At 42.4% G+C, this 15,152-nt stretch overlaps 2 protein-coding genes across 2 annotated transcripts; one reads left to right on the top strand and one right to left on the bottom strand.

Moving 5' to 3' along the window:
- Window positions 1–7,881: 7,881 nt before the first annotated feature.
- Window positions 7,882–12,327, bottom strand: drg2 (developmentally regulated GTP binding protein 2). Its single transcript, XM_020107667.2, has 14 exons — window positions 12,187–12,327; window positions 11,873–11,966; window positions 11,463–11,623; window positions 11,184–11,273; window positions 11,027–11,087; window positions 10,791–10,881; window positions 10,610–10,682; window positions 10,227–10,317; window positions 9,760–9,857; window positions 9,513–9,589; window positions 9,334–9,422; window positions 9,184–9,242; window positions 8,973–9,026; window positions 7,882–8,227 (listed from the first exon to the last, which is right to left on the bottom strand). Exons 2-14 carry the CDS (start codon window positions 11,934–11,936, stop codon window positions 8,141–8,143), a joined length of 1,095 nt encoding a protein of 364 aa, XP_019963226.1. The 5' UTR covers window positions 11,937–11,966; window positions 12,187–12,327; the 3' UTR covers window positions 7,882–8,140.
- Window positions 12,253–14,454, top strand: gfer (growth factor, augmenter of liver regeneration (ERV1 homolog, S. cerevisiae)). Its single transcript, XM_020107669.2, has 3 exons — window positions 12,253–12,683; window positions 13,110–13,324; window positions 13,664–14,454. The coding sequence occupies exons 1-3, from the start codon at window positions 12,474–12,476 to the stop codon at window positions 13,824–13,826; spliced, it is 588 nt and encodes a 195-aa protein (XP_019963228.2). The 5' UTR covers window positions 12,253–12,473; the 3' UTR covers window positions 13,827–14,454.
- Window positions 14,455–15,152: the final 698 nt, after the last annotated feature.

The following is a 15,152-nucleotide window of genomic DNA, read 5'->3' as shown; positions in this document are numbered from 1 at the left end:
CGCTAAGTGAGTCTTAAATGTTACAGATCAAATAGTTAATCTTACAGGTTAGTATCTCTCAACATTTGTTGCCACAGGCTCACTGAGTTTCTTAATTAAATCCTTAAAAATGTAACATCCATCATTGCAAAAAATTTAAATTCCTGGTCTTGATCCTTTTTGAAAGGTTTGTTGTTAACTTCCCGGGGTCGCACGATCAATAAAAGAATCTGCTATCCCTGTGACAGAGTCTGTGTAGTCCATTGTGTGTCTCCCATTGTTAGTGCGTCCTGTGAGTCCGGCGGTAAATCCTCATCTTGGCCGCTGCACCAACTTTGGCAGGATGTCCCCCCACCAAGGAGAGCCAGTGTGCGTGCAACAGTGTGAGTCTTGGCCTTCAGGGGTGTCCTCTTCTGAGTGTGTGAGTGTGCTGCATTTGCGGTCGTATCCTCCCATATCCACGCCAGCTTGCCTTTGTGACCTCCTGCAACCTTCTGCATCTCTCTCTGGTTACTGCAACTTCATCCATTCCCGTGTTCACTTAAACTTGTGGCCTCGATATATATCCTCGGCGCATGCGCGTAAACATATGAGCATATGCGGTGTATGTCTGTGTGTGTGTGTGTATGTGCATCACAGGGAGTGTATATCCAGTTATAGTTGCAAACGGCACCTTAATGCACCGGCTATACTGCCTCAGGGTAACCCTATCTGCAGACTCGCTCCTGTATGAATAATGCAGGGCGGCTGAGCTGTTGCTAAACTGTGTCTGAGAGGTGAAGCCACGCAGAGCCAAAACACACATACACACCAGTAGCTGGAGCACATCTGAGAGTGATGCATGTTAAAATTCTCAAACCAATAATATTCAACAGTTTCAACATCTGATGCAAAACATTTTAGGTTTTAAGATAAGTCATCACTCGCTGTAGCTGTTGTTTCAGTCTGTGTCACACTCCACCTAATTGAGGTCATGAGTTTAAAGCAACTTTCCATTTCAGTGACCGCCAGAATCAACCAAAACCTTAGAAATGATATATTAGAGCATGAATTAGAATTTAAAACAGGACATTTTTTCGGGTAATACAAAGATCCTCTAAATGCTCACATGAGCCTATAGAGGATATTTCTCATCTTTCACTCATGCTATTTTTCTGAATGTCCACGTTAACCAATTATAACATGAGATCCTCTGGAATTACACTTCACTGATATAAACTGTTTAATTATTTGTCACATACACACACATACATACATCTACGCCCCGTTTGTAGAAGTGCCAGGTGTGACATGGATTCAGGGGTGTGAGATACGATGGTATTACATAAATGATGATGCTGATGTTGGCTCATTGATGAAGGCTTGGGGTTAATTCTTTGATGACGGGCTGATATTCCAGGAGGTCATCTCAGTGGCAGATATGAATGTTTAATGACTGCCCTGTGTTCTGCCTACGCAGCATAGATAAAACATTCATCGCAGGCTGCTCTAAATATATCACAAAGGGTCAACCCCACCCTGGCCTGCTCGCCAACCAATATATTATACATATGGCCTGGTGTCAGGGGTTAGCAGGCAGACGCCACAGAGCAGATGGATGATGGCGGGGAAACGGCAACGTAAAGAAAGATTTTCTAATAACCGCAAAATAAACACTTAAATATCGACATTTAAATGAAGAGGAAAGTCTTCATCATGTATTTCAGTTAACAGGTTCACTGCCAAGATTTCTTTCTGCTAATTAGCTTAATAAGCTTGACCCTATGGAAGCATCTGAGCAGAAATCTGTATCATGTGTCTCCAGGGGCAGTGACCACAACAAAACTCAGGTAAAACAACAACAGCAGCTGTTGGCATCATCGGATACGAGCGTGAAGACGCAGCGTGGGCTCTGGGGAAAGTTCAAAAGTTCCTCTCCGTTCATCAGATGCAAACACGGTGAAGGTTGTTATTTGCCAAACATGTAAAGGGACACGCAAAGAGATCTAATTGATATGTGTGATATGTATCTGATGTCGTGCTGATGTGGTCGGTCGACTGAGTGAAATGGTGATGAATAGAACGCAGATGGAAGAGGTGGAGAGAGAGGAGAGGGAGGTAAGGAGGTAAAAAAGGAGAAAATATGACTCAATGAACAGTTGTTGAATGAACGACAGCAAATAAATGCTGAAAAGATGCCAAACGGTAAAGATGGGATCAACAAGAAGGGAAGATGAAAAGAAGGAGAGGGAAGGAAGAGAGTCGGTGAGAGGAATCGATGGAAGGTAGGAAGTCGAAAAAGGCTGCGATGACAAGTGGTTATGGGAGGAAACTGAAGAAGGAGGGAAATGGAGGGATGGAGAGAGTGATACGAGGCCACAATGGAGGGCGAGTGAGTGAGTTCGAGATGAAGGGGAGAGTCTCTTCTAGTGCCAATCACTGACAACACGCTTTCAGCAGACGCACTCAGCGACACAGGACTAATAAAGGAGATCACCTGAGCAGAGCACAGCCAACAGGCCCATTTAATGACTGTGAGCATGCACACGCACAAACTAACACACACATACACACACACACACACACACACGTACTTCAACTGCAGTGTATTTATTTAAATTTCATCCTCCACATTTCACTGTACAAGTTGAAGATGTATTTCACTCTGCACCAGTGAAGTGGATCGACAGATGCAATGATTTAATCTGCTATCAAAGTCAATATTTACTCAACGTTAGTCTCCACTTGGAGACATTTTATTTGCTTTTTCAACTCATCGTCTTTGAAATATAAGGAGGACGATGTTGGAAAGAATGAAAGGACGAGTGACAGAGATCTTTGCGGACAAAGGAGGTGAGACAGGAGGATGAGGAGGCAGGACTCAGGTTTCCTTTAAGCCTTTAAGCTCCATTCATTTCTTAACCTTCGCTGCCAGATTACCCTGTGACTTGACAAAGGAGAGGCCCTAGTGGCCGCTCACACATCGCAGACCTGTCGGAGAGAATCAAAGAGCAACACTCCGCTGAATCGACTTGGAAATAGGAAGCTCACGTGCTACCAATGAATTTAGATTCTAGTGTTTGGGGGCAGTTTATTGGCAAATTTAAATGTGACTAAAGAAAGTTTGGATTTTTGGCCTTAACATTTTACATCCACAGATCAAACAATACATCTAATTTAAAAAAACAACATGTCAATTTATTTATCACCACAATCGCAAGTTGTTTAAACTCACAAGTGGAGTAAAGTTGTGCTGAGACCTGGTGACAATGTTGTATACGATCTAAAACCTGAACGCCATAACCCTCCCATTCCTCAATGATTCCATTTATAAACATTTGACTTTCGATCTCTTACCTTGTCTGTGGCAGAGACTGATATTAAGAACATCTATGATCCACCGATATCAAAATGCTGGAGCAACCCATTCAAAAAATATCCTACATCACTGGTTTCTGCGTGGTCACACTGACTCATGCTGCTCATCTGGACCCTCTGCTGATGTTAAATAGTCCACACACACACAGACACACACACACACACACACACACACTATTCACTTCAGTTCCTTTAAAAGATACAGAGCATCTGGACACACAATGCGGCCTCAGCCTTCAGTGGAGCGTCAGTGATTACCTGCACATCTCCAGACAACAGAAGCAGCTCAGGTTCATGTCTTCTTCAAACATCAGTACATGCACTGATTATGTTTCTGAGTAAACCTGCTGCACACGTACATGTGCTGTGTCCCCCTCTGTGTAAGTGCCCAAGTAAACAACTGGGCAGATCCATTGTACAGGATTACACACACACACACACACGTAGATACACACACACAGGACGCTATCATCCCCCCACACTGACGTCTGAACATCAGAGCCCACAGAGTGATTTGTCATGAAACATCAGCAACCACAATAGGTTGTGTTTGTGTGTGTGTTTTGGGGCGCCTTATCAGAACTGACATTCAACACACATGCAACAAAAGGTGTCTCTCTCTCCATCTGTCTCACACACACACACACACACACACACACACACACACACACACACACACACAGTGGTGTCTCCTCTCCAGGCTAAGTTTAAAACTGTGGGCACAGACACAGACGCACACACACGCACTCCAATGTACTACAATTGCAGTATATTTGTACACAATCATGTCACTGTTTATTCACTGTGATATTTTGAGGACAACACTTTGGGTTCTGTCTCGATTTCTCATGACAGACACATCATCCTGACTCATGCTCCATATAAAATGACTGAGTGGTTCAATGAGGTGTTTATGTCTCTGAGTGTCACGCTGCTTCTTCATGTGCAGCGATAGAGTCATTCATTTGTTAGACAAAGATCAGTGGACAGGAAGTACAGGAAACCACCTGACCACTTGTTTAAGGCCATTAAAGAGATGAGGTAACAAAGGTAAATGTTGTGCACCGTATAGGCTGTTAGCCTTTGTTCAGTCCCTGCATGAAAAATCCTTGTTTGCAGATTATATATAATCTCCGTCCATGACTGAGTCTTTTGTCTTTTGTCGTATACTGAGTTGACAGAGAAAAAAGGAGTAAACCTAAAGCTAATCACCAGGGATTTGTCTTTGCATGAATGTGGGCTTAAATCTGCTTTGTCATATATTTCTGAACAGGAGAACCCAACTCAGAAACCACCGTCCTCCCCAATCAATGCAAAGAACCTCATTCAAAATTAAAGAAATAAAATGATACATGGATCTGGAGAAATGGGCAGTGCCGTTAATTGCTTCATCATTTTCTTTAACAGTGTGAGACACAACATTTTCCCATATTTCCCAGGGACTAGTTTGTAGAGCCTGATTAAAAAAAACAGGACTGATATCTGTGACTGTGTTCAATTTGATCCAAATGAAATCAAGATCTAGCAGATTTAAATGAGGTGTCATGGGAGGTTTTTTCTGTCCCTGCACGGAAACAAACAGAGCTGGAGACACATTACTGCTGATGTGTATCTTCAATAGTTTTAGAAATACATCCAAACAAACATGGCGGTTTTGGTGCAGGATTTGATTTACTGTTGGGCCTTGGCGGAGGCATAAGATCTACTGAGTGCAATTCTAGTTTCTAGTTTCCTTATTCCTTATTATCCTCATTATTTATTATTACAGTTCAGGATTCCTTCCTCCCTGACCTGAGTGGACTTTTCCTACTGTAGTTTTTTTTTTGCCTTCAAATAGTCGCCACATGTTCTTTAACACCAGACTTGGATTTTAATGTCAGGAGCAGCTTCCTGTAATGAGCAGACTGAATCAGAAGAGGGCAGAAGAGCCTCAGTCATCAGTTAAATCCTTAAAAGACCATGGACTGTGGCTCATTCATGCTTATTCTATCAGCCAGATAGATGGATAGATGGATAGATGGATAGATGGATAGATGGATAGATGGATAGATGGATAGATAGATAGATAGATAGATAGATAGATAGATAGATAGATAGATAGATGACTGTGTGAGGAATGTATTTCACAATATTTTTTTACACTGCAGACACTGTGAAGCCCACACCAAATTTCCCACTGGGACAATGAAGTCCATCTCATGCATCTTATCTTACTTTTGGTCAAGCTGGTTGTAAAGTTAGTTCTGTCTTTAAAAGCAACATTTCTAAGCTCTACTAAAACAAGCAAGGCAAGATATCTGACTGACATCCAAACTTAGAACAAGGCAGCACCAGTAAAAGAGAAGTTTCACCTCTTCTACCTGGTGATAATTTTGTAACATTCATCATAATGATTATCCCTTGCTCACATTCACACCTACAGTCGAGTCTCCAATAAACTGTGGGAGGAAGCAGGACAGAACCCACGCAGACACGAGGAGGACACACAAACTCCACACCTGGGATTCAAACCAAGGAGCCTGTTTGTGAACTGAGAGGAAACAAGCTCTTAGGTTTCGACGCAGTTAAAAGTTACGGAGGCGTTTCTGTGTGTCAAAGTGAAACCTGTATACAGGGTTAGTTTATAATTAGACCTAGAAAGAGCTAATCATAGTGTGAAGTTTGTTTTTGTGTTGCCTTGTGTGTGTAGGAGTAAAAACACAAAATGATTGTGTTGACACTGAGGAGACAGGAGCTCAGTCAGCAAACACAGAGGTCAAGCAGGGAAAAGATTCCTGGAGATGATGCAGAGCTACTTTCAGCTCAGGCTCATCCACTGTCAGGTACAGTTAGTTTGATCAAACCTGGGAAAACTCCCACGTTTCACTGAATCCGTTTGAAAGGAGCCGAGTGGGTGAGAGAGAGGCTGCGACGCAAACTCGATTTTCTGCTGCTTTGAATTCACTTCCACTAAACTCACCTTCAAGGAATTCAGTTTTAAACACCAAACACCCACTTCACTCTTGTGTATACTGGCACTGCAGACACACACACACACACACACACACACACACACACACTTAGCCATGCCATATGGGGCCAAGCAGCATCAAGTGTCATGCCTGCTTCCACACAATACACAGTCAGTGGACCGTACCTTTGTGTCTTCTCTTTCTCCTCAGTATTATCCCTCCATCATGTCTCTCCTCTTCAGGTTATTCCAAAGCAGAATCTCTCCATCCACAGCTCGCTATGAGGAGACATGTTTAAGACATCTTTCAGGCCCACGGTGTCAACTCACATCCGCTCTCTCTCTCTCTCACTCTCCCTCCCTCCCTCCCTCCCTCCCTCCCTCATGTAAAGCCTCACACTCAGTCCACCTCTCCCACACCAAAGAGCTGCTTGTGAATATTTAATGGTGCTATTGTGCGAGTGTGTGTGCGAGTGAATGGGGAGCATTGGCTGGGAGTCCGTACTGACTGAAAGAAAAAAGTCCAGTCTACCTCGGAGCACCGGGGGAGAGCGACGCCAACAGCAGGCCCGCAGGGATGGAGGCAGCAGGGAGGGGTCATAGGTGGCTGAGGAGGAATCAAGGTGTGCAGGACGCTGCCCTACAGGACACCTGTTATCGACAGTGAGGCAGAACAGAGAACTTTATTTTAAAGCCTTTCATGTATCTCCACCTCTAATTCCCCATACACAAAAATATTTACTTGTTTTTAATTCATTGCATTTTATATCGTTCTGGGAAGCGATGACGTATATTTCTTCAAGTTTTCTTGTCTTTAGCAGACGTCTGAGGTTGGTGTACTGGTACTTTAGTCCTTCACTTTTCTAATATACCTCATACTTTTACCTCTCTGCATCTGACAGGGAATTAATACAACTTTTACATTTACTTGTCAATCAAAGTTACTTTTTGAGTTTGCTCTTTCTCATCAATTATGCAAAACATAACAAATACATTATGATGGTATATTAAAGGTTATGATAACACCTAATTCATCCAGGTGGAAAAACACAAGCTTAACCCAGCAGATTATAGACACACTCATAGATATTAGCCCTCTAACTTTTTTATCACAATCTATTAATTATCATGAAATCTGTGAAAATGTCAAAGAATGCAATAATAAATAGTAAAATTAATTCACCCAGTGTCCAGATCCACACCAGCGTGTGATGGGTTTCTTTACTCAGACCATGTCTCATCATTTCACCAAGTTTCCTGTTGTCTGTTGTGTAGTTTTGACTCCCGGGTGAAGAATCAGATTTGTTGTGTCCGGTACCTAAATGTGTTTTTGTCCTCATCTCTGTGGGTTTTCAGCTGTTAGCATCTATCAGCTCATGCTCTTCAATATAACCAAATATATTTTCTAACAAGACTTTTTGCTACAACATGAAATGACTGAATTTGAAGATGTGAGTAAATACAGGCAAAGAAAAGTCAAATGTGCACGAACAAGTCCGGGTCCAGGAATCACATGAGGAGTGAGTGTAATCCAGGTGAGCTGCAGTAGAAACAAACTGATCTCATAAAAAGAGAATAAAGAGCAAACACAATGATTTATTTATTGTTTTAGGGACTTTATTGTTTTTCCCGTTTTCTTTCTCAGAATCATTGACGCATCTTCCTTTATCTTAAAATGTAAAATAAACCTGTTTCTGTCCACAACTCAGATCCGGTCTGTCTCTCCTGGTTTTGTTGGAAATCATATACAAAATAAGAACGGTGGGTGTTTTCCATTCCATCTACTGTACAGTGCTTTGTTTTCATTTAAACTCCTCCTGCTCAGTCTCTCCTCGGTCCTGTCAGAAGCTTGTTTTACTTCTTCACGATCTGGATGACGTCCTCGTGCTCCATGATGTGCGTCAGGCCGACCCTCTGCGGGCTGTACTTGGTGCTGGTTCCCTGTTGGCCCAAAAGACAGAAGAGTTCACATCCAGAACAAAAGCAGTGTGGTATAGAAGTATTTCTTTATGACATCTGAAAAAGAAATATCTCTTCCGCTCTGTTTTACTGTATGATTGTCCTCATCTAATACTGAGAATTGTACAAGATGTTTCCCAAGGGAGATGAATCCAATTGCGGATTTGAAAATCTACTTCCGATTGCAGATTTTTAAATGATTACAAATAAACTTTTTCTCTGTAAAAATTGTTCATTAATTATCTGTTGGTGGAGTCGTCACACTACAAGCCACGATTTAATCACATCTTGTCAGAGGTGAGAACATATCTGTTGTTGTGTGCGCTCAAAGAATGTCCAAGAATGAGCTGGGTTTTAAAAACACTGGACCTCTTGTTGGATTGGTCTCAGCTTGCAGACACGATGGTCCCAGAGATGTATGACATTTATTTTTCTTTGCAGATGCAACCAAAGTCAAAGACAGAAATCAAAGGCTCGCTATAATTGTACTTTACAAATGCATTTCTTTAAATCTAGTTTGGTGCATTCTTTTTTGTTGTTGAATTGAGTAAAAACATACTGCATGTGTGTTGTTCACCACTGGAGCTCTACTGCCACCATCAGATTAAATATCTCTCATTCGTAACATCCAAGCACTGTCTTTGTTTGTTCTATTGTACAGGTCAACATGAGAAAGTTTGTTTGAGTCAGCTCACGATGTCAATGCCTCTAAAAATCCTGAACTTACCCAGACGAGGGCATATTTGAACTGGCTTGCTAAGGTTCTGTGGATTCGATGGCACTGAGGGAGAAAGTAGAACAGGCACATTTATGTGTCATATCAACACGTCACATGTAAACTTGAGGCAGAGTTATCATGAATATACATATGTTTAGAACATTGGTAATCTTGATATGCAGCAGTTTACTTATGTGTGCACAATATGCATTTTACGTACCACATGTTCTACACTTGCTGCTCTTCTCATGATGATGGCATCATTAAAGTCTGGGCGCTCTAATAGAGAAATTGAGAATTTCATTTAAAAGCAATGTATTTATGTGAATGTGACAGGCTGATGGGTTAAAGAGGATAAAGGTAAGTCTACCTCCTCTTTTCTTTGTATAAATGCAAATCAGAGCCAAATATTCCCACAGCGTCTCCAACAGGTAATCCAGGTTCAACTTCATCCCACAACTGAAAAAAAAGGGAAAGCCGTTTAAATCACAGAGATACACACAGATAGTAAGATGACATGGTCGACCAGAGATACTGGTATTCACACACCTGATGACAACACTGTGAGGTCTGCGAGCCAGGCGGTCCACTTCCTCGATGGAGATTTGATCCACCTTATTGTACACCTAAAAACACACAAACTATATGAGGGAGGGAGAAACTCTAAACAAACACAAGCAAAGAGAGACGTTTTTACTTCCTGAGCAACAATATGCTAAAATCAGAATGGTGTCTTTGAACTAATCAAATCCTTCTCAAACCATTTTACATAAATGGTTGATATAAATTGACATACATATAGGCAAGGCATGTAAACTCTGTTCCCAACGATGACGTCGATAAACTCGTCCGGAGTGCTGTCCTCCCTGAAGAGGACCTCTGCATTAAAGATTTCTTAGGAGAAGCAGTGAAGGAAATCAGCTGCGAGTCATTAACCAGATAAATCATGAGTGAAAAACTGAGGAGAAACCAACACATAGAAACTTTTCCCACTGTTGACTTAAGTCAAATGGCTTCAATTGTGTACAACATAATATTGGAGTGCTATTTTTCAGTTCAGAATACATATAGCTAGACATAAATAATCTGGTTGAAATATCTTGTAAAACAAATACTTGTAAACTGAACAATTTTTAAATTCAATATTCCTCCAGTTCACTTGAGTGTTTTATCCCCTGACTTCCTAGAGACAGGAGGAGAGAAGGCAAGCAAGACAGACAAGAGGGACGGGACAATGTTTGTGTCAATGTCCTCGAAGGATACTGTATTCGTGAAGGATGAGCTGAACAAGCTTCTCTGAGCAGTGGGTGAGAGGAACTGTGGAGTTGTAGGAGAGGCCACCACCTTTTTTAGGCTGCAGGGAAAGGCAAAAAAAAACACATGTTGAAATTCAATCTGTAAATTCAAGTATTTCTTCCTGGAAATGACAAGTTTGCAAATCATACAACGGTTCTTTGTTTTCAACTACTGAAAGGATTCAGTCCAGGTGTTTGACATCATCTTCATTTATATCAACACCCACCATCACTTCACATCATGGCATCATCTCTCTAAAACTAATCTCCGTAAAATTAGCTGTTGATGTTCATGACCTGATGTGTGTGATGACACCTAGCGAGACAAAAAGATGAGAAGATAAACTGTACCTTGAAATAAATATTTGGTTTTGACCGGTTCAGTCTGATGCCCACTGATTCCAACTCTTTCTCAAGCAGTAATCTAGAAAGAAAAAGAAATGTAAAGGTGAGACTTTGTAGATGAAAACACAGTGGACTCACATTTGCCCCAACAAATAACCCCTTCTAACAAATTTGCTAACTCACACACCTCTGAACCTCTCCTTTAGTGGCATCCAGCATCATGATGACAACATCTGCTGTCCTGGCGACAGCAATGACCTGCCGACCTCTACCCTTACCTATCAAAAGGTGGAAGGTCAGTTAAACACAATTGCTTGGTTGGAGCTAAAGGAACTCTTACTGGCCCAATTGGTATTTCCAGCAAGTGGGAATTGGTTTTAATAAATCCTTAATGACTTTATCTGACATGGAAGTAGATTGTACCTTGGGCAGCACCCTCAATGATTCCTGGCAGATCTAGCAGCTGGATGTTGGCCCCTTTGTACTGCAGAGGAACAAATAACAGTGTTAATGGTAGATTAAGATGTTTTTATCAAAGTTTTTGATTTGTGACATTATGTGTACTGGTATGAGTGTTTACCTCAATGACACCAGGTATGCAGGTGAGGGTAGTGAACTCGTAGGAAGCAGCTTCACTGGCTGTTGATGTCATTAAACTGAGGAAGGTGGACTGGAGGACAGAGGGTTTTATGAGATCATCACAATCTTTAGAGCGTCACAGACTTAGTTATGCATCGTATTTTTGGTTTCTATGTAAATCAGTTTCTCTTTACCCTGCATCATATCGCAAATAAAAACGAAGAGTGCCACAATTTTTTCAGCTGTGGACCCGGAGCCACATCCCCCGTTGTCGACCTACCTTACCCACAGAGGGGAACCCGATGAGAGCGACACGAGCGTCTCCTGATTTCATGACATCGAAGCCCTCTCCTTTGGCCCCCGCTGACTTCGAGGGCTCCAGAAGTTGAGATCTGTATTTGGCTAGCTTGGCCTTGAGCAAACCCAGATGGTACTCAGTAGCTGGAGGAAAGAGAGAATGAATGACGACGTTATGAGGTTTGATGACTTAATACGAGTTAACGAATCAAGTTTGAGCTGGATATGAAAACAGTGATAGTCTATTAATAACGCTGGTCACTGTCAGGTTGCCATGTTATAGTATATATACGTATAACAGCACACACAGACAAACAAACACACACCATCTGACTGACAGGTCATCCACGATGTAGCTAACAGTTAGCCACCGGTCTGCTCTCTGTCTCTCACCTTTGTTTTTCTGTGTCCGAGAGATTTCTCTCTCTATTTCCGCGATTTTCTCCAGAATCCCCATGTCGACGGTCCAGGTGGTGCCACAGCTGCACTGTCCGGGGGAGAGGATCACACACACACACACACAAACGTGTCACTCCACAGTTATTAGCTTTGTTAGCATCCGGGCTAGCAGGCTAACAGAGCTACCAAACAGCTGGAAAGCAGCGATAACAGCAGCGAGTCAGCGCGAAGGACGTTTCACACGAATATCCGTGTGAAACAAACGCGATGTCAAGAGTTTACAATGTTTTAAAATGGTTGAATCTTACACTTTGACAGAGGCGACACTCGGCAGCACGCACGGGGAACCGATGTTAGCGACCGGAACAAGGTCCGTGCCGGTAAACGGTCCGGGTGAAACAAGGAAGTCCGGGGAAACGGCGACCCACCACCAGCATCGCTCTCGGGACCGGGGACGTGTGGAAGTGTCGGTGCCGCAGCTCACCGACCCGAGTGTTAAACAGGGGTAACGCGTCCACACAGTGTGGTTCTTCGTGTGTGTCGGTGCCGCAGCTCAGTCGGTTATTGGCTGATGAACTGAGACCGGAGAGCGAACATGGCAGCGCCCTCAGGACCGAGAGGACCCGCAGCCTCCAGCCCGACCGGGTTCCAGGCTTTCCCGTTCCCGGTCAGCGGCCCGGCACCGGAGGACAGTCCCGGGAAAGAGCAGCAGCAGAGCGGGGAGCAGAAGAAGCCGTGTCGGGCCTGTACGGACTTTAAGTCGTGGATGAAGTTCCAGAAGAAACAGACGACAGCAGCTGCGCAGGTGACATGAGGTCAAGGTGGTGGCGGGTCTTTACATTGAAGGACTGAGAGACCTGAGGACTTGTTGTTCTATCAGCCGGTGTTTGCTTTCACTATTCATTCACCTGTAAAACTTCCAAGAATGTGAAATGTGATCGTTACAGTTCAAATACCGTCTTCAGAAAACACACAGATATGTAATTTACCATCAGCTGATCAATACATTGACTAGTTTTTGCAGTTTGTCTCCATCTTTGGTCCAAACTTTATAATGTCCTAACTTAAGTTGTCTTGCATTTATCTTATTTGAAGCTAATCTCCACCAGCCTGCCTGTAGATAATTAAGATACAAGGATCTGACTTCTACATCTGACTACACCACAAACATCAACATCACCCACCGACCTGCGTGTGACTGTTTATCTGAACGTCTATTTTCATCCTCCAGGAGGTCGGAGCTACAGGGTCCGAGCCGCCAGAGGACCCACAGTGTCCGCTGGACAGGGAGGAGTTGGGACGTAACACCTGGTCCTTTCTGCATACCATGGCAGCGTATTACCCCGAGCGTCCGTCCTCCTCAACGCAGCAAGAGATGGGACAGTTCATCAACCTCTTCTCCAAGTTCTTCCCCTGTGACGAATGTGCAGAAGACCTCAGAGGAAGGTCAGGTCTTTGTGTTGTGTAAAAACCTTTAGTGTCATTATGAAACTCTGGCAGGACAATGATAGCATGTATAGTAGCCTAAACATGGTGTCCTTACCCGTCCTTACCCCTTTTCATTCTTTTGTTTTGTTCGGTTTCATCTACAACGTCACTACAAATAAAACTATTCGTCACATTTGTGTAAAATCCTGTAACATTTCTGTCCCTCGTCAGTCAAAACTTGTGCTAAAAGTTCATATTTTTTCCCACCTGTAGGGGGAGCCCATGTGGGATTCTAACATTGTGTTTCTATTAGATATCTTGAGTCACTTCTCAAGTGACGTAATTTCCTCTCCGCAGATTAAAAACCAATCACCCGGACACCAGCAGTCGCCACGCTCTCTCTCAGTGGTTCTGTCGTCTCCACAATGACGTCAACGTCCGGCTGGGGAAACCTGAGTTTGACTGCTCGCGTGTGGATGAGAGGTGGAAAGATGGATGGAAAGATGGTTCCTGTGATTGAAGGATTGTGTCTGGAGCACTTACAGATGTGAGGACTGAGGCAGAGAACCTGTGACAACAACTCCTTCCTGTCAGTGCAAATCTTTTGAGTGGGAACAAACTCTCAACGTCTCACGTTGTGGAAAAACTTAATCTGAAGAGTGAGGTCCTGCTTTGTGGTCCGTCATTATAACTGATGTGAAAATAAAAGTTAAGGATAGAAAACAAACTGTTTCTCAAGTCAGGACTTAACACTCATAAGTTTTTCAGGACCTGTCGTTAATTCAAATTAATGAGAGTTATAAATATATTGAAACTGAAAATATTGAGGGACACATGTTCTCAACCTTTTATCTGTGTACTCACTACGTTCTCTAAATCTGGTTTTACCTAGATTATTTAAAACAACTCAGAAAATCTTAATTAATTTGATTAATTTGAAATTTAAAAATACCAAAAATGTCACAGAAATATATAGATTTATATTTGACATAGTAATGATTACATAATGTATTTTCTTGAACCACTTTGTGTGTGTGTGTGTCTGTTTTAAGGTTCTGAACCTGTTCCTTAATGTGTATGATTTAGTGCTGAAATTATTTAATATTCTAATGAATTGTTATTTTGCATCATTAAAAAAAATACAGAAATGTTGTTGGTTACGTCACAAAAGTGATTCTTCATTTCCTGTCAGTGTAAATTGTGTTTTGGCTGTAGCGCAGACAGAACAAGCATTACTGATGACACCACTTTGGTCACATGTCGTGATTATTGTCAATATCCCATGAAAAGAAACTTATGACTATACTTCTTCTAGTGTTTGGCCCAGCGACATCATCACGCGACTGCTTTTCATGCCATGGCTCATGAATTAGGAATGTGTTAGAATGATCAAACGAGTCAGGCAGGAATTTTTCACTCCGTATATAGTTTTTCTTTGACAGCCTGTATGGCCCTCGAGGACAACATTCACTTTACCTTTGTAAAAGCTGCAGAGCCGTATCTGCTTTTGACATATATGAGGTCATGCTCACAGTTGTGGGGAATTTTAAATGATTGGGCGGTCCACTCCTTTCCCAGGTTCACATCCAGAATACACTTTGCCGATATAGAGCACCAAGTGTTTGCCATCTATCTTGGGATATTTGGGCCACATTTACTATTTGACAACTGGGCAACCTTAGGTTCACATCCATTTTGTTTGGGCCACAAGAAAGGCCAGAAGTGACCCATCTTTTCAGGAAGTGGCCCACATCCGTATGAGTAGAAAAAGGGAAGTAAGCAGTAAATTAAAGTAAAATACTCAATTAACTGATGGTTTTATATTTTATATCTTGAGTTCCATGCA

Source organism: Paralichthys olivaceus, chromosome 5 (assembly GCF_024713975.1).
Source record: "Paralichthys olivaceus isolate ysfri-2021 chromosome 5, ASM2471397v2, whole genome shotgun sequence".
In the NCBI taxonomy this organism is placed as follows: domain Eukaryota; kingdom Metazoa; phylum Chordata; class Actinopteri; order Pleuronectiformes; family Paralichthyidae; genus Paralichthys; species Paralichthys olivaceus.
The sequence above is the reverse complement of the archived record's forward strand: the minus strand, read 5'-3'. Positions and strand labels throughout refer to the sequence as shown.

Bases quoted from the DNA above. Each gene is read 5' to 3' on its own strand.
- drg2 (XM_020107667.2), bottom strand. From the start codon at position 11,936: ATGGGGATTCTGGAGAAAATCGCGGAAATAGAGAGAGAAATCTCTCGG. The intron at 11,624-11,872 runs GTGAGAGACAGA...TCTTTCCTCCAG, and splicing joins TCGGACACAGAAAAACAAAG to CTACTGAGTACCATCTGGGT. The intron at 9,423-9,512 runs GTGTGTGAATAC...CTTTTTTTTCAG, and splicing joins CCTCACAGTGTTGTCATCAG to TTGTGGGATGAAGTTGAACC.
- gfer (XM_020107669.2), top strand. From the start codon at position 12,474: ATGGCAGCGCCCTCAGGACCGAGAGGACCCGCAGCCTCCAGCCCGACC. The intron at 12,684-13,109 runs GTGACATGAGGT...TTCATCCTCCAG, and splicing joins AGACGACAGCAGCTGCGCAG to GAGGTCGGAGCTACAGGGTC. The intron at 13,325-13,663 runs GTCAGGTCTTTG...TCCTCTCCGCAG, and splicing joins GCAGAAGACCTCAGAGGAAG to ATTAAAAACCAATCACCCGG.